Here is a 19504-nt window from a genome sequence, read left to right as displayed (position 1 = left end):
AAACATCTGGGTTAGCGGTCTTTTATACTTTTGCATACAAATAAGTATACAGTATTACAGTAAAAGCTGTGGCCTAGTGGATAACATGCTACAGACATGCATGCTTTGTTAATAACTGAGGTTTCAATCTAGTCGTAAAGTTCAATCCAGAATATAATACATATAAAATATTTGTTCCCACTTTGAACTCTCCAATATTCTCTTGCCCCCTTAGAGTTGTAAACAATATTATTAAATAGGCTATTTAATAAAAACAACAAACAGCATCAAGGAAAACTTTAGAATTAAACCGAACACTGCATTATGTTTTACTATATATTTTAAGAGGAACACAAGTCTTTTTCAAGGTCTTTTTTGACTTTGGCATATCGTTCTTTGCAGGTTTGCATATCTTGGAAGCCTTAACGCTGTTGCATTTTGGTGACACATTAGAAATACTGTTAGCAAGACCATCTGTCTTTCTTAATTTGACTGTACTGGAGTTAAGTTTTTTACACACATTACGTGCTTGCTGTACTCCTTTCCGTACCCTATCAGAATGTGATAAGGGGCGAGTATGTTGCCTTGACCGTGAACGAGAGGACGAAGAAAGGGTGAGTTTTGTCAAATCGGCTAATACTGAATTGCTGCCTCTAGTCCTCAAGTGTTCCACCTGACTGCAAGGACTTTCCAAACGTCTCAGGCGATTGGCACTCCGTACCAAAGCAGTTGCCGGGCAAGATCGGACTGCTTTTCCTTGTTCCTTTTGTATAGTTGCGGCTTGAAGTTTTTCCAGCTCTAGCAAGCGTGTCACCATTGCTGTGAGACAAGGACCCTTACTCTCCAATCCAGCATCTGAAGAATCACTGAAGTCCGGGTAAACTTGCTCTTCTTCTGCCGCCTCTGTCAATTCCAGATCTCTGTCAAATGAGTCTGGCCTCAGGTCCAGTTCTACAGGAGCTGCCCACTTTAAGATGGGAATATTGTCTTTCTCAAGGTCGGAGAGGTCACTGTCTCCGCATTCAACTGACACCCGGCTGGAGTTTTTTAAAGAGCACTGTTCGGTTACTTTACCTTCAAGAAGTCCACGATTGCAGGTGTCCAAACTGCTACAATGTGAATTGCTAATTGTCTTCATCTTGCCTGTCCTTTTACTCCTTGAAGACAGAGTGAGAGTGACCTGTAAGGGACTGTTTTCCAGTGCTGGTCTGGTGTCATCTGTAGATTTATAATGATCCGATATGTGTTCTTGCGTGCTCCAGAGGATCGGAGGCTGTAGACCAAGCCTGTGCCATCTGTGCGAAAGCATCCTCATCTGGGTCGTATTATGTTGCTTCACGCTAAATAAAATAATTGAAAAAAACAAAGCAATGGTAAGATAAATCTTTTTCCAGATGCTATTTAACCTCAAGTATTCTGACATGGATATGGAGTATCAGTTCCAGGTTGGCAAAGTGTGAGATGTCTAGTGTTGCACGACTACACAAAGCTATATTCAGTTCAACAAAAGGTTAAGATTACAGAACACAGCAAGTCCCCAGTGCAAAGAATGGTCTGAATATTATCTGTATTCCTAATGTATCCATTTCATTTTAAATTGAATATGGTACCACCTGCATGTGTGTAAGACTGCATGTCACTACCAAATTCAATTGGATTCATATTCCGTAGACTTAGATGACCCTGCATGCAATGGTGATGGCTGTCAGCATCTGATGAGTCAAAGCAGACAGTATCTACTTACACTTTGGATGATTTCGTTTGACTGCAACAGACGGGTGGTTCCTGTTCCTGTGCATTAGAAATGCTGGCTAGTAAAGATGCCTGCACAATAGAATAAATTGCAATCGTTGTAATTCGTACCAAAATATACAGTGATGAATGCCATTGACATATATGTGCAACCCCACTACCTTTTCTCAAAAGCTAAAGAATTAACTTTTTTATTACTTTTAACCGGCTGGTTTTAAGGTAATGTCCTTTTTACTGGATGTATGAAGTTTATTTTCAGTAAGTTAATACCCACATACAGTTTCACAGGTACGTCTGTAAGATGTCTGCTAAAGATCTGGAAAACATCTGCTGTGTAAAAACATCTGTTAAACGTTTTAGAAAAAGTGATTTTACATTCTAAATCTAAATGTCTATATGACATCTGACATTAATGGCAGAAGAGCAAACAAAATACATAGACGTCTCTGAGATGTATGTCTATATCTGTGGGGCGCCGTTTGTATAATTTCGTCATATTTACCAACAAGACTACATACATTTACGTGTTTCTGTGAAAGGTCTTGCCTGAAAAAGGTTTCTTGGTTTGGTATTTTACATTTACATTTATGCATTTGGCAAATGCTTTAATCCAAAGCGACTTACATTGCATTATACTATACATTTGTTTCTAAGTATGTGCAATCCCCTGTGATCGAACCAACGACATTAATACAGTTTATCTTGTTGTTTTGGATCAAATATATTTATATAGACACTGACCATGAATAATACACACACTGCATAGTTTATAAATACTTAAATAAACTAACAGTTATATTAGGTAAATTCATTTGCAGACATAGTGAATGTGATACCTGTGGTGTGTTCAGTGTTGTAGACATGTGTAGAGTTTCAAGTCGGCGTATTAACTGAGCAATGTAGCTGTCCTTTGAATACACAATTCAAAAGTATCAATAGACAAAAAAAATTGAATATCTCATAAACATTTTAGTGTCCACGCACACACGTCTAAACACGCATAATTCTTTTCTTTTGACTACCATAACAGATCATACTGAAATGAACTCATACCTTGTCACTTTCCGCCGATGAACAGGCACCTGTGTGGGAAAAAAGCCATCAAGGTAAAACATCAGGCGTTCCCGACAACCATAAAGCCTGATGTAGACATGCACTCACCTGCAGGTGGTGGTGTAAGATCTGGCCGACTCGTCATTCTCTCGAGCCGACAGCTTCCCTACCTTACATCACAGTGATGCAGTATTAATGCCCTTTCATTCATCTCTATGAGTTCATTGTTAATCATTTAATATACAGAAATTATTTAGACTGTGGCTGTGTCTCAATCAGATCCTTTTCACCTTATCGGAAACCATGTGACACATTTTGAACCCCGTCCAACCCATAGGCGTAATTTGCGGGTGGGACATGTCCCCACCACTTTTCTGTGCAGAAATGACAGTAAGGAATGCTGTGTGCACTGTTTAGGGGCCATTAACATCTAAAACTCGTGGAAAGCGCCATCTCGCCATCACTATATATCAGTATACAAAATCTGCTTGTGCATCCAGTGTCCAAGCACAGAAACAGGTAAACCGACGAACATTTATTCTCATATGAATAAACTGTTTTTACATGTAATGCTCCACACCAGACACGTGACCTTCCCCAAATCACAAAGGCTACTATGAGAGCTGCAGTCGAAAGAGGAGTAGTCAATGGACAGACTGCCAACTATTTTTGATAAATGAGGAGTTTGTATCCAAAATGAGGACTTTCTATTTTTACAAATTAAAAATCATGTTTTTATTATGTTATCATGTTTTTATTGTGTTACTCTACAAAACTTCAGCCGCTATTAGATTATTAATGATAATTTTAAATCTAACTTTTGTTATTTTGCCTTGTTGTGCAAGCACTGTCGAGCTTGTGCAGAGGCTGCAGTTTTTGCCAGAGGGGAACTGGAATCCCCTGGTTAGGCCTGGTCTCCCTCTGAGGTTTTTTCTCCTCCAATGGAGTTTTGGGTTCCTCGCCACCGTTTGCATATAATGTTTTGCACTGTTTGCCTGGTCGAGGGGGCTGCTAGAATTTGGTAGTCTTATTTAATTAACACTGCATATAGGAATTTATTGTGTGTCTGATATTTGACCTGTGTTTTGACTTTCATAACCTTTTATGTTTTACTTATAGTCAATGTTTTCTTGTACAGCTGCTTTGTAACAATGAAAATTGTAAAAAGCGCTATATAAATAAAGCTGACTTGACTTGACTTAGTTTCGCTGTATTTTGTTAAGTTGTTGTGCCTTAAAGTCACTATGCAATCAAACAGGAAACATCTAAGCGTTTTACCAGGGTTGCAGCGGTTATTATAAATGATTTATCCGGGCACACCATTAGTTTGTTTTATTCATTTGCACTTGTTATCTTTAATCCACATGACGTCAGGAACAAAAAAGAGGGAGGACTATACTGACCAATCAAAAAGTAAAGGGCAAAATAAAGCCCCGCCCTTCATTATTTTCTACTTTCAGAAGCTGTCTGTTCACGATACGGAAAAGAAGTCATTCGCAACTTCCGGTTTCTTTCAAACAAAACAAAACAAAACTACGTGATATTAATTGGAATGCACAATAAAAAACGTAATTTTTGAAAAATCTTATTTTGGAAATAATCTCTTCGTTCCCAACGAGTTATTGCAGAAACAATTTATAAAAGTATTGTTTTGTCGCCTTGTTCCCCACCACTTTTCAAAACAAAGTTCCGCCACTGGTTTGACCGAAATCCAAGGAGCCAAGTCAATGAACTTCATGAGACGCGATATATAAACATGCGTTTCCAGGCAGGCACAACAGTTACATTTAATAATCGACCAAATTTGTGCACTGATATGCAACAGAATAATGAAAGTGTTTTTATGTACTTCAACCAGTATTTAAAATATAAATATATAAATATAAAGAATTGCTTTTAGCATTCACGTCACAGGAAAACAAGTGAACGGTGTGGGCCAGGGTCCTTACCGGTGTCCGAACCCGTGTACACGATATACCGATTCGCGATCTCGGAAGCAAGGGAGCTGCTCGAAACACATTCCCTGCGTTTCAATTCTACTAGCCCTAATAGTAGCACGTATCGTTTTTGTGTTGGAATAGTAGGCACTTTTGAGAGCACGGCAAAGAGATTGCACACACTGGGACATACTAACAGGAAGCGGAAGTAGCCGTCGTTGCCTAGACAACATTGTGGCCAATACCTGTCACACACGTACAGCTCTTCTTTCCATTTAAGTATTTATTCATTCATTATTTCGTATGTAATGTTTAATGTTTACTTACTTTTATTAAGTTTTTTTTTTTTTAATGCTTTATTGAACTTTTTGCTATAACAAAACAATGTTACAACAGAAACTTAACAAAGAAACACTTAGATTAATGAAAAGAGAGAAGAAAAGACAAGAAACAGACAAGACAAAAATAAAGAATAACCATAAAACAGATCAAAAACAAATACATGAGAGGGAGTTACACAAATAATATAAATAAATAAAAAATTACAAATTAAATAGGTTGAAAAGCTTATAATCAGTGCAAATTTACAAGTCCTTTGTGCTTTCATATTGGAGGAAAACATAATTGTTTAGTGACGCATCGTTCTATAATGTATTTATTCAGTGGACTCCGCCTGCTAGCGGTGAGTTGTGGGTAATATCAACCGTGTGCGTAATTCTGCACATCGAATTTGCTGGAGATAACCCACAATTCTTTGCGTCGGGCCAACATCTGTCATTTGAATAAACGGCAGCAGCTGCACCTTCAATCTAATATCTGGTGTTTATATGTTAACACTTTACAACTCAATTGTTTAGAATAGAAAGTAAAATCAAATAGAAATCATTTAGATTAATTTGACAGGTGTGCGAGTGCTATGTGTTGTCATAGCAACGTGATACTTCCTGTTTCCTTTTCTGCCAGAATGTCCTACGAAGGACGTCTCCTTAAATTCTAAGTTGAGAATCCACCGTGTACCGCATTCTTTAGAGGATGGTACCTATGGAGGAAACAAGGATGCAGCTCAGATATGACGTATTTTTGTATGCAAAACCCGTAAGAGAGTTTGTATTTTAGGACTTCTGTTTCCATTGCTCCAAAGTCGATGTTTTTTGTTTTTGGTAAATCACCCGAAAAAAGGTCCGTGGTAAACAGAACCTCTAAATATTTTCCCGTTTTATTCTATGACATGAAACACACAACCAGCTTGTGATTTGTTTTAAGCCTTAGTGTGTCTTAACTGATACTGACAAATTGCAAAAAGCGACCACTTCGGGGACACCATGTACCTAATCTTCACATCTGCTGATCGAAATAACCTTGACATTTTGGCTGAAACTCATTTGTATGGCCTGGTTTACACTGCGGCAAGACCGTTAAAGCTAGCGGTGGCTTAAGTTAGATTTTTCTGAGTTTCGGTCGATGAATGGGTGAGTTCCTCTTCCACCACAGGAATAACTGCTCTTGTAACCACGGTAAAAAAACTATCAAAGTCAAAGTGTTTATTTTCAATTCTGCCACATGTACAGTACATACATATGGATTACTTTCACGCCCTCCTACACTCCTACACACCATCAAGAGCCCTGCGTTTAGCAAGGGAGCGCCGCCTTGTAATCCCTTCGCATAAGGCAGTGGTTCTCAAACTTTTTTGGTCATTCCCCACTTTAGACAAGGGGGAATTTTCAAGCCCCACCTGCCCCCATCGCCCCAACACAATGCTAATGAAATGCGCAACAAGCTTAACATGTTCCAATTTATTGAACTAAAAAGTAGTATCAGAGTAACAAGTTGTATCTAAAATACAAACTATATAAATCAAATAACAGAAAGTTCTAAAATAAAGAAAATAAAAGTGCAGCTGTGTCATAATAACTTTCATGAAATAAAAAAAATAGAGAAAATAAAAAAATACTAATTTTAAAAATAGAAAAGATATAAAAGTGCCATTTTGAAATCTGTAAAAAAACATTTAAATATGGCCGCGAAAGTTTGTTCCGTTACAATTAATATGCCGATGTCACGTTATTTTGGATCTTCGGTTCCAGGTTACATTTTTCTCGGGGTCTCATATCTAATGTTCTTTTAACATAGACTCCATGTAGACTAGTAATGATTACCCCCTTAATGTTTCCATGGTGACGCGTCATATTTGTCACGTGACACACCGCAGCCACACTTTATTAGATTAGATTAGATTCAACTTTATTGTCATTATACATATACAAGTACAGTGTAACGAAATGTAGTTTAGGTCAAACCAGAAGTGCAGTTAGCAAGTGCAGGATATACAGTTAGAATAAATACAGAATACAATATGAGAGAATATAATACAGTTATGAAAATATGTTACAGTAGGTATGTTCTATGAACAATATATACAGATGACTATATACTATGAACATTAACACTATGAACATTAATGTACAGGTGGATATGAGCAGATAATAATTTAGACTAAACAAAAGTGCAAGTGATTTAAGTGTGCATAGATTATTGACATTAGCTGTTACAGTTGCAATGCAATAGGTGAGTTAATGCAGTTGTTGAAGTAACAGTGCAGTGAATGAGTTATGCAGCTATTAAAGTTACGGTGCAGTATAAGGGTTAATAATAAGTTGCAGTCCAGAAGATGAGTTGATGCAGTTAATTAGGTTACAGTGCAGTAGATTAGTTAATGCAGTTATTGAGGTTACAGTGCAATAGATGAGTAGATTCAGTTAATAGAGTTACAGACAGTAGATAAGTTAGTGCAGTTATGAAAGTGGTCCATTAGTGCAAATGAGCATATTTCAGATGTGCAAGTGAGCAGTATAGAGTGCAAATGATGCTGTGCGTGTGTAAACAGTCCAGTAGAGCAGATAACATGAAGTACTGGTGTGTGTACAGTTCAGTCATGCATGCAGCCCTGTAGTGCAATGTAAACGATGTTATAGCAGCATTGGAGTTAAAGGTAAGAGAGGTAGTGGAATCAGTGGGGGCAGAGTTCAATAATGAAACAGCTCTGGGAAAAAAGCTGTTTCTTAGTCTGCTGGTTCTTGTCCGGAGGCACCGGAAGCGCCTACCGGAAGGCAGGAGAGTAAACAGTCTATGAGCGGGGTGAGAGGAGTCCTTGAGAATGCTGCGAGCTCGACGCAGACAGCGTTTCTTCTGGATGTCCTCAATGGGAGAAAGTGTAGTCCCTGTGATGCGCTGGGCTGTTTTCACCACCCGCTGCAGTGCCTTGCGCTCAGCAACAGAACAGATCCCGTACCAGACTGTGACACAGTTGGTCAGGATGCTCTCTATCGTGCAGCGATAGAAGTTCACCAGGATAGTTGAAGACAGTTGGTTCTTCTTCAGTGTCCTCAGAAAGAAGAGACGCTGGTGAGCCTTTTGACGAGGCTTGAGGTGTTGGTGGTCCAGGACAGGTCCACCGAAATATGAGTCCCCAGGAACTTAAAACTGGAAACACGTTCAACAGCCATCCCATTAATGTGGATGGGGTCGTGTGTGCCTCCTTTTGCCTTCCTGAAGTCCACGATGACTTTATGACAGATCGCCTTAATTTCCTTTTTTATTTCAAAATATTCACAAACTTGCTTACCACGTCATCAACTATCTGATATTCGATTCTCAAAAATGTGTAATTGAATGTGTTTGGTCATTTATAAATAATCTTGATCTATACGTGAGACGGGTGCCACCATGTTTCTTTGCGACGCAGTTCAGAGCGTTTTGTCTGTCATCAGTTTCTCCCGAAATACATGCAAGAAAGTGGCCGGTGAACTCCGAGAACTTTAACTCTTGTAAACTTTATAGTTACTTCCACTATGTCTGTCTGATGTGAATTACACACGTCAAATTATATTTGAATAGATTGTTATTGCTGCGTCCACAGACATGAGTGTGTATCTTACAAACTCCAAATGTATTGTTCTACTAGTGCTTATGTGTATTTAAATGGCTGAAACCTAAAATAAACATTATTAGGTGGAAAACACTGCATAGTTGTGATATATGACAGCGCTGAGCTCGTCCGTGTCTGGCTCAGCGCAAACCAACGCGCGAAAGCACAATTTGAATCTGGCAGTCACTGAACATTCTAAATCTCATATCTGGGACCGTAGGGGCACGGAAATAATATCCCATATACGGGACCAAACCGGATACCGCTCAAAAGGTTAAAAATTTCTGTAGCGAGGTAGGCGAGAGCCGGGATTCGAGGCCGGTGCGTGAATGATAACGAGCGTCAGCTGTACGCGCACCGTAGGCTACTATTGGGTTTCGGCACCAGTGTAACAAAGTTCCATGAAGGGAAGGAAGGAGGCGGGAACCGGCGAACATTTAACATCTTTAATCAAATCAAATAAACAAGGACGTTAAAGACAAACACAATTTCCGGGCCCGGTCCTCTCTTACTGACGGTCCGGTCCCTCGTCCATTTATGCTTCACAATCTCCTCCGTGATACCAGACCTCGAATCCCGGCTCTCGCCTACCTCACTACAATTTCATTTGTAACCATGAATACAAAATTCCGGAAGATTTGATCTCACGTTTCCATATAAGGCATAAAAAGGTGAACGGTCCCGTTTGGCGCGCCCCACCTGTCACGTCTCTATTCCCCACCAGAGAAACGCTGGCATAAGGGCACAAAATTGCCTTCCCCCTCATTCTCCTTCACAACTCCTTCCTGGTGGAACATTCTTCCTAATGCGGTCCTGTCAACCACATCCCTCACAACCTTCAAAAAACTAATTAAAACACACCTTCTGTGAATACTTGACAGACAAATGAAAACAAGGTTGTGGTCTAGCTTTTAATGAAACAAGAAACTTTGTATTACTATTGCTCTTTTATGACATGTCGCTTATTGCTCCCCAAACTCTTTGTAAGTCACTTTGGATAAAAGCGTCTGCTAAATGACTAAACAGCTTAGAAAATTGTAATGCATTAAAAATGTATACATAAAAATGTGTAGTTAAACAGGGAACAGCGAAAACAGCAGCTAGGAATCGATTTATGGACTCCGACAGATTCAGAATCGAACCGCCCCAGTTCTCAACTTTAAAGGGGTGATTGGCCGGAAATACGTGTTTTTCTTTGTCTGTGGTGTGTTATAAGTTGCCCATGCATGTGTTAGATACGGAAAATTGGAAAAATGTAAGTGTCGGAACTAAAGATGTATTTTATCTAGAAGTAAATGCTAACCCAGACCTGCCTGAAAAGCCTCGTGTAACCACACCCCCACAAATCTACGTCAGTTCGTAACACGATTTGAATAAGACCGCCCAAATCTAAACACAAGTAAGTCTTGTAAATCTCATTGTACCGTTGCAGCCATGTCGCAAAGACCATGTGTGTTTCGTTGTGAAAAGAAATCCTCTTTGTTTGCTCTGCCAAAAGACGATACAGCAAAAAATGAATGGTTACATTTTATTTTCAACACTGTTCCAGAGAAGTACAATCCAAATGTTCAGGTTTGTGCAGCGCATTTCACCAACCATTGCTTCACGAATCTGGGAGAGATCAAGACCTGCTATGCACGGAAGCTTTTGTTAAAAAGTTTGGCAATTCCAACATTTAATACTCTGCAAGGACAGTCTGGCGCTTCAGATTCGCAACCTGTAAGTATATTTTCATTGTAAAAGACTTTGTTATGGACTAACGCAAGTTGAGTTTGATGTTGTTGTTTCTTTGTGCGCAATGTGGAAAAAAGACAACACAAGTCCTAATAATCATTATGTTCCAACTAGAAGCAACACATGTGGTGTTTATAATGGAGTTTATAGTCTTTGTTGAGTCGCGACGAGACATGGCGTAACACTGGTTGATCAAGAAGGGCCGAAGCACTCGCAGTATTTATTATGTTACCATTCCCTGCTGTAATGCAAGCTTGTTGCAAACAATGTATGATGTATATGGTTGTTTGTTTATTGTCAATTACTCTTAACCGATCCTTTACATCCTGCTCGAGTCGCACTGGCAAAGTTGTATCGGCTTGATCATTTTCCGGATCGATTCGGGCTAGAATTGATAAGGAAGGATCGATGCCATTTTATCACTTGTCAGTAGTTTTGGAACCTGATGTTCCGATAATGGTAAGAGGCGTAACATTTCCGTGCAGTACTCGACCAACCACAACGCAGTAGTCAACTGGCCAATCATAGCACACCTCGCTTTTCAGAGCGATGAGCTTTGTCAAATACCAGCGTGTTTTTAGAGGCGGAGCAAAGAGGAGAAACAAACATGAACGAAATGTGGAAAATGCAGCTTTTTTTTAAACCTTAAATCGTGTTTACACATTGTATTACATCTAAAGCAAATGATAATATTCATTTTAGCCGCATCAAATGACCCCTTTAAAGTCTGGTGTATGTTATAAAATACTGCATTAAACAGTAGGAGGCGCAAGATAGACAACTATATTTTTTAATTTTCCATATGGTTTTTACCAAAAACATTATACCTTCTGAATATTGTATTTGTGATTATAAAATCTGCCCCAGTCACATGTAGTTTTAAACAGCACACGTTATAAAGAAAATATGTTGGCTTGCCTGCCACTTCCTGTTGTGAGAAGAGCTACAGATTTGAAGTGTTGTTTATGTGGCGGGTTGGTGAGGCGGAGAGCAAGATAACTAAAATAACCTCACATTAAGATACGGAAAGGCTTAACTGTAGCCAACTAAGGACTTTCACCCCAGGATATACTAGTGTTCAGAGGAAATCTAAACCCCAGGTTCATTCTTTCCAGAGAGGACTGAGACAGTTCTGCCAATTAAAACAAATGTTTACTTTATTAAAATACAATTCCTATGACAGTCACTAAAAAGTACCTTCCAATACAGTTACCAACACGGGCCAAGAAAAGGTACGTAAAAGAACAAACAATGTAAACACTACGGGCAGCCTTGGATCATAAAAAGGCACAAGGAAAAAGAATATTGCCCCACCTAAAACAGTAATCACTCACTACAACTAACCACACACACTGGTGTTGCCCCCTGAACAACAGGGAATGAGAAACTCACTCGTGTTAAACACTGCACCCCAACAAGAGGTGGGTAAAATACCCTTTCTCCTATTGGCCAGAGGAGCCCCGAGCACTTACCATAAGTACAGTTAATCAAACAAAACTAAATAAAGCAATAGTTACTGGTTCGTCAGTGAACTTCCTCAATGGGAAGCACTTCGTCTACAACCACAAATGGGGGAAACCAAGGACGAAACCCAAAGCACCCAAATTATAGCACTTACTGAAAGAAATTGTCACAAAACAAAAACATTAATGAAAATAAAACATTCAAAATTGAAACAAAACAGCAGCGTAATCCGGGGCAGTGCGTCTTGCCATTAAAGATACGCTTGCACTGCCAGAACTGGATGCAAGCCTGTTATACACATCCCTCCGACTGCGTTCACGATCCGTCTAGCTGCACTTGAAAGGTGTAATGACTGCAGGACACAAACCTTACATTATACACTACTATTATCACATTCTACATATCACTCATAAGATCACATTCACACTGATTCACATACCAGATCAAACAATGAATGGGAAGATATGCTTACACGGCTCAGCTGGATGCAAGCCTGTTATGCATGTCCCTCTGACTGCGTTCTCAACCAGTCTAACACATCTGTACAGGTTCTAGCTGCACTAGCACTGTGTAATGACTGCCTGAAACAAACTTTAAATTATACACTAATATATGAAAACAAACCACATCTCACTCACTCACTCACTCACTCACTCACTCACTCACTCACTCACTCACTCACTCACTCACTCACTCACTCACTCACTCACTCACTCACTCACTCACTCACTCACTCACTCACTCACTCACTCACTCACTCACTCACTCACTCACTCACTCACTCACTCACTCACTCACTCACTCACTCACTCACTCACTCACTCACTCACTCACTGCAAAGAGTAACACATACCCAGCCATTTGAATACTGCCTTTTTATTTAGAGCGCAATCATGGTAATTCGTCACCAGCCGGTTACCTGACGCCACTAAATCTACTGGGTAGATACTACCAGTTCTCCACCAGGGGGAGTTATAGGGAGATTTTTATTCCACTACATTTACTATGTGATTATTTGACCTTGTCTGCATCTCAGAACTTATTCGAAACATGAGAAACTGAACATTTCATTCTCTTATCTTTTTTAAGTAAATTTTTATTAAAAAATAAATCAAATGTTTAATCATTGTGTGCCATCATGTAGGCGTTTTGAATGCACATTACTGTTTTAGTGTTGATTTGTGTTAAACTTTACCCAAGTTAAGTAATTTTGTTTTTTATGTAAAAAATATGTTAAGGGGTATGCAGTTAATGGAAAGTCCCTATAAAACATGAAAACCCAAAATGAATGTGTGTGAACACGTGTACGTTTGTTTTGAGTGTACCTGTGTCTCCCCACAAGACCCACAGTGCGTAAACCAGACATATATCCTACGTCATAGACACAACGGCTCTCGCCACAATGTACTGGCAGTCTGACAGATTTCAATAACACATATTACAAAATAAAAGTCTTCCTGTTACCCCCTGTATGAATAAATAGTCATGTGTTGATAAAATATCTCTGTAAATGACAACGAAAACACAATCATTCCTCTTTGCCTGTGTTTTAATCCATTTGTGTCTTTATTGAAATAGTGGAATTAGACTACAATTTAGATTATTGTTATTCGATAGTGACAAAAATAAGTGCAGCCTGTTGATCAGTTTTTATTAATATTTTTGTTTAATTATTATTTGTTATACAAGTTATACAAAATGAGCAGCAAACACCTATGAACACAGTTTTTTTTTCACGCCAAAATCACAAAGAAAACAGTTTATGTACAAAATTGGCTCAAATGAGACAAAAAACATTCACAGTTTTACTTTTGCAGCCATAAAAAGACAAATGTCATAAAAAATTGCATTCACCAAACATATTTGTCAAATTCACTGCTGATACATGATCAATCTTGGTATACAACATGTAGATAAACTCAAAAAAAATTAATGCTGAACAAGAGATGGACACTACCATTACAGCTAAATGGATAAGTAACCGTGCACTCTCCCTTTGGCGACACCGTTCACACGGTCCACAATTACTTGATCTGGATTTGACATTCATACTTAACAGCCCACTCAAACAAAGAGAACACAGTTCTATATTTGGGACTGCAGTCGTGGCATCACAATGTGCGTTATTTCACCCCCTTCCAAACAACGCGTTTCAAGCGTGCAAAATAACATAAATAATATTGTTGCAACCATGGGCGACCAAGAACATCTGTTTCGGATGCCGCGCACCTGCAGTGAAACAAAAGCTTATGCTAAGCAAACCTCACTGACAGTATCCTGAGATGGCTCACAACGAAAGAGCATTAGTGGTCTCCGTGTCTGACATGACAGAGGAACGCTGTGGTCCTCCCTGCAGCAGCTTGGACTTCTTGTGGGACGGGATGCAACCATAGTTCTGGAGTAAACGAAAGATGTCCTTTCGGAAACGCACCCCGACGAAAGCGTACAGGAACGGGTTTAAGCAACTGTGCATGTAGGCGAGACTCTTCGTGATTTGGGTGGTGATATCGAATTGCTGGAGTTGTTTGCATTTTGTGATGGTGGTATTGGCCGCCTCAGTGGCTTCTAACACTAACATGCTGTTGTACGGGAGCTGAGAGAAGATAAACACGGCAACAACTGCCAAAATCACACGCAGGGCCTTGTGCTTCTGGAAGTTCCTGGTTTTGAGCAGGGTGCGGATGATAACGGTGTAGCAGAACATCATGACTATGAGGGGAATGCAGAAGCCCATGCAGATCTGGAGAGCCAGCACCAGAATTTTTATATGGTTTTTTTCATTGTTCAAGTAGACCATGGTACAAAAATGATTGCCCTCCTTATCGTCTTTGGAGCGGGCAAAAAGAAACTCCGGGATTGCCATTATCACTGCCAGGATCCAGACTATAACACAGATGAGCTTGCTGTACAACAGTCGACTCTTCTTGGAGTTCTGCGCCTTGGTAGTCTGTACGATTACGATGTAGCGGTCAACACTGATGCAGGTGAGAAGAAAAACGCTGCTGAAGAAGTTGATTTTGTAAATGGCAGACACGATCTTGCAGAGGGAGGAGCCAAAGCTCCAGCCGTTGATGGAATCGGCTGCCCAGAATGGCAGAGTGCAGAGAAAGAAGAGGTCAGCCAGAGCCAGGTTCAGCAGGTAGACATCCGTCATAGTCTTCAGACGGTTCTGGAAGTGTGTATATATCCAGACCACCATGGAGTTGCCAATGGCTCCTAGAATCACGATGATCCAGTAGAGGGCAGGCTCATAGTACATTCGAAAGCGCCTCACTTCTGCCTTGTCACATATCCCTGCATCATAATCACCTTCATAATCACCTGTAGGGGTGGAAGAATCCTCTCCATAATCCTCTATATCCTGTGGATTAAAACAAAACATTACTTTATGAATCTCAAAATGTTATGCACTTAGTTAGACATGAACATAGACACTCATTGCCAAATGATATTTCACAGGCATACAGCAAATACTTGGTTTAAATGCCAATTATGGATTTGAAAATCACTTACCAATGCTGTAGTTAATCCAGTGAATGCGGTCACCAACTGAGTCACATTCATTGTTGATCTTCCCTAAACCCAAAAAATTATTCATATTAACAACAATTCGTGTATTACAACATTTTTTTTAATAATACAAAATTATCTAAGTTTGTTAAGCTTCTGAAGTTACCAGTTTGCAAGCTTTTTATTTATTTGTCTTCTCACATATTTTTTAGGTACTTACTCTAGTTTCTTGAAGAAAGAACTGGACGGTAAAACAGAAGCAGTCTGTCACAGTATCCTCACGATCACCAAGTTCACTTTCACGTTGTTTTTGGCGGCATCTGAAAGACTTCTGTTTAGCAGAAGCTTTTAAGGTTGTGGGTAAACCACAGTGACGCACGCGCAACGTGAACTCTCAGACCTTTTTTTGTCTTTTTTTTATAGCGTTGCCTCCAAACACAACAGACAGGTTCCACAACAGATATTCACGAGCCTCCATTTAAAAGCGCATCATAGAACTTTACTATCATGCAACTTTCATCTGATCATGATACACAACTTGTTTTCTTATGTGAGAAATTGCAAGGTAAAGGTCAAGAAGCTGGGTTTTTTCTGATGTTGAGGTGTGCCATACATCTAAACTTTCCCAGGCTATGCAAACATAGATTTCCATATATTAACGGTCCTCATTTCTTCTGTTACCATTAACCTTGTAATCGTATTACCCTTGTAGTAATCATAAGAAAAGACATTTCAGGGATATTTATGTTTCAGCTCCACATTTTGACTGTTAGAGTCCATTTAATCCATGTATTAGTTTACAAAACATATGTAGTGGCTGTCCATTCAACCCAAATATATATCTTACAATATTGTTTCAAAAAGTGAACATCTTTGTTTATATTCCCTGAAGTAATCTTCAACCAGGTTTAGTCTGGTTAGGGAGCTCTTAATACTGTAAAGAACTAGACACTGGGTTTTTTCAAGCTATTACTTTTGTTTTTAACTCAGTCAAGCAACACCTTCGACGAAAACAAGCACCTGTAACTCTGCCACTATCTTCCCTTTTTCTAATGTTATTGTCGCTAGTCAAATTGCAAGTAACATGACAGGATCCAAAATCGTGCTCTGCTGACAGTTCTGTGTGACAGTTATTGTTATGTGTCACTTTTGCTCCGTTTGACCGTGATAACTTTAAAGGGATTGTTCACCCAAAATGAAAATTCTGTCATCATTTACCATTTTTAACCTGCGTGACTTTCTTTCTTCTGCAGAACACAAAAGAAGATATTTTGAAGAATGTTGGTAACCGAACAGCACTTCTATTGTATACCAAACCAATGCAAGTCAATGGGTGCCGGTTAACCACATTCTTCAAAATATCGTCTTTTTTTTGTTTTATGGAAAAATAGAAAGTCATACAGGTTTGAAATTGCAAGAGTGAGAGTAAATGATCACAGCATTTTAATGTTTGGGTGAACTATCAATTTAAGTTTCCACTGACACCAAAAAAAACACATTCTGTAAGTGAACAATTTTAAACAATTTAAAAAAAACACTCATTTACATTTAGTCATTTAGCAGATGCTTTTATCCAAAGCGACTTACAGATGAGGAAACATTGGAAGCAATTATAACAACATAGGCAACAAAATACATAAGTGCATCAAAACTAGTCCATTAAAGCCTAGCACAGTCGTTGTTGCTTGTATTGGTTCCTTGCTCAGCCGTGAACCTTGTGTGCCAGACATCCTGTTTATCTTTAATTTTGTCGCACCAGACACTTATTTCATTTATTTAGACGTGCTTCATTACACAACTTCTTCCGTCGAAAGAGGTGTTTCCTCTTTATGACACGTCAAACAGAGTACAGCACCTTCCCTCTTTTATTATTAATAAAACTGAGCAAGAGTCAATCAACAAATCAATAATCGTAGCTTATCAAGGTACCATTTTAGCAAGCCCTGCCAGTCAGTGTTGGTGCATGGGATCTATGTAGGCATGTAGTCGGTGTTATCTTCAGTGGTGGAAATGGCAGAGATTCACTGCGGCGACTCTAGTTAGAAACATCTTAATATTTTTCAACCGTAGTTGCAGAATGTCACCGTAATTAAAATGTGCATAGCATTTGGATGCCATTTCATGGTTAAAATCCTCTACATTTTGAGTTGGAAAAGCGCACTCTTTTGTAATTCACTTCCTGGACTACATCCCCATTTCCGGCCCTTAGATCTAACACGTCCAACGCTGATTGCAACAATGATTGCACAATGAACCGTCGTTGTCTTATCATTAGCTTTCAGAGACCATTTACAGTAAAAAGTCACAAAAATTGCTCTGTGTTCCTCTGTGGTTCAACTGGCAGTTCATGACACCAGAAACGGTTTACGGGTTTAATTGCGAAGAAAATTATAATACTGACAAACAGATGAAGACCACATGTTCAATACACTCAATTTGTAAACGTACTCTGCATTTTTTCATTTAGCGGATTCCAGCGTTATGGATGTGACATTTTTGGATTGGATGTGACAAAAACACTATGCACCAGTTTTCTATTTCAAAAAGGGAAATAAACATACATAATGAATGTTGTTTTTGAGAGACGACATACTTCGAATTTGGGGGAAACCAGAAGCAATAATACCCAACAAATGGAGAGTTCCTTAAACTGCACTATGGACATTTATATGGAAAAGTACCGTGGCCGAGAAAGTCCAAAACAAAACCAAAATGATACCAAAATCAAAATGACACATTTGAAAACGTGATATCAAATCTAAAAAACAAAATAGCCATTCTTAATACACAACAATAATTCGGAAAACAAAATAACAAGTCAGAAACCAGATTGACCATATCATATCTGCATGTCCTTTCTCATAGTAACATTGAGCGTCCTGGATATCTTCATTGACAGGAGTTTCATCCAAACAGCAGTAGCGATCCCATTCCAACAAAATGCCTACCTTTTCCGGTTTGACTGATTTGTCGTTGTGTTTTCTGACTTCGCGATGTGGTTTCTGAGTTATTTTCTTTCCCGAATTTTTGTTGTGTTTTATAATTTTCTATTTTGTTTTTAGATTTTTATATCGTGTTTTCAGATTTGTCATTTTGATTTTGGGGTTTTTCTTTTGCTTTTAGATTTGATTTTAATTTTTGCAATTTGTTGTTTTGTTTTGCACTTTCCGGCCACCATAGAAAAAAACCTCAAATGTATAATTAAACTATAATTTGGCATAAACATCTGAGTCATCCTTATGTGTGAAAATGTGTATATATACAGTGTTCAAAATGATAAACTATAAAAGGTCAAAATGAAAAGTGGAAATAAGGTGTTTGCCACAAAGAGTGGTGGGCGTTGATTTATATATAAACCCATCTCTGTATGGTCTCTGTACCTGTTGCGCAAACAAACCACACAAAATCTTCCCCTTTTTTAGACTTGTTTTTTCTTTTGACCAGGTCAATGCACTAATGCATGCGTTTCCTCAAACCGTTTTGGAGGACATGATTCATGTTAGACAGCTTCTACAACACTTTCAATAACTAAACATGACGAAAAAAAGGGTAACGTTTGTCACACTAAACGCCTTAGAGCTACGTTAAATGATTAGTGTTGGCACATGCATCTATTGTGCTAGCATTGTGCTAACCAAGCAGAAGATGCACTGATGTCTTGTTTTAAATCAGTGCCAAATGAAATGAAACTCTGCATGATTTAGGTGGCGTCCCACACACTTAGTTAGCGTGACAGCGCTGCATCGCCTGGCAACGTTATGGTACCCTGAGACACGAGGACAAACATTTGTCATTCACTACTCAGAACATTCTGTGGTGAGCATTTGCACGACAGTCTGACCACAAGACTATATACAGGAACCAAACTTCAGATAAAGTCAACTTATATATGCCCCCTCATAACTGTCACTTTGTGTGGGAAATTTCATATCAACTCACTCACACGTGTGTTTTTACTTTCTCACATTGTGGAGACTTTTGTAGAATTAATTCAGTTTGCAAACCTTATGCCAACATGGTAGGTGCTAATGCTAACATGCAGCTGATGTTCTATTTTACATCAATTTTTTATCTTTGGTTGTACTGTTTTAAACAATGTTAAAGGAACAGTTCACCCAAAAATGAAAACTTGTCTTTATGTTCTCAC

The 19504-nt window shown here is 38.9% G+C and overlaps 2 protein-coding genes across 2 annotated transcripts; both read right to left on the bottom strand.

The window, feature by feature from the left end:
- Nucleotides 1–8: 8 nt before the first annotated feature.
- LOC306892571 (uncharacterized protein) lies at nucleotides 9–4945 on the bottom strand. Its single transcript, XM_079453708.1, has 6 exons — nucleotides 4734–4945; nucleotides 2893–2954; nucleotides 2785–2813; nucleotides 2568–2639; nucleotides 1724–1803; nucleotides 9–1319 (listed from the first exon to the last, which is right to left on the bottom strand). The coding sequence occupies exons 2-6, from the start codon at nucleotides 2927–2929 to the stop codon at nucleotides 302–304; spliced, it is 1236 nt and encodes a 411-aa protein (XP_079309834.1). The 5' UTR covers nucleotides 2930–2954; nucleotides 4734–4945; the 3' UTR covers nucleotides 9–301.
- Nucleotides 4946–13388: 8443 nt separating this feature from the next.
- Nucleotides 13389–15673, bottom strand: ccr9a (chemokine (C-C motif) receptor 9a). The gene is made up of 3 exons (XM_079453102.1): nucleotides 15578–15673; nucleotides 15361–15423; nucleotides 13389–15208 (listed from the first exon to the last, which is right to left on the bottom strand). Exons 2-3 carry the CDS (start codon nucleotides 15409–15411, stop codon nucleotides 14135–14137), a joined length of 1125 nt encoding a protein of 374 aa, XP_079309228.1. The 5' UTR covers nucleotides 15412–15423; nucleotides 15578–15673; the 3' UTR covers nucleotides 13389–14134.
- Nucleotides 15674–19504: the final 3831 nt, after the last annotated feature.

This window comes from Barbatula barbatula, assembly GCF_947034865.1.
Source record: "Barbatula barbatula genome assembly, chromosome: 3".
Taxonomy (NCBI): domain Eukaryota; kingdom Metazoa; phylum Chordata; class Actinopteri; order Cypriniformes; family Nemacheilidae; genus Barbatula; species Barbatula barbatula.
Note: the sequence above shows the minus strand (reverse complement) of the source record. Positions and strands in the feature narration are given on the sequence as shown.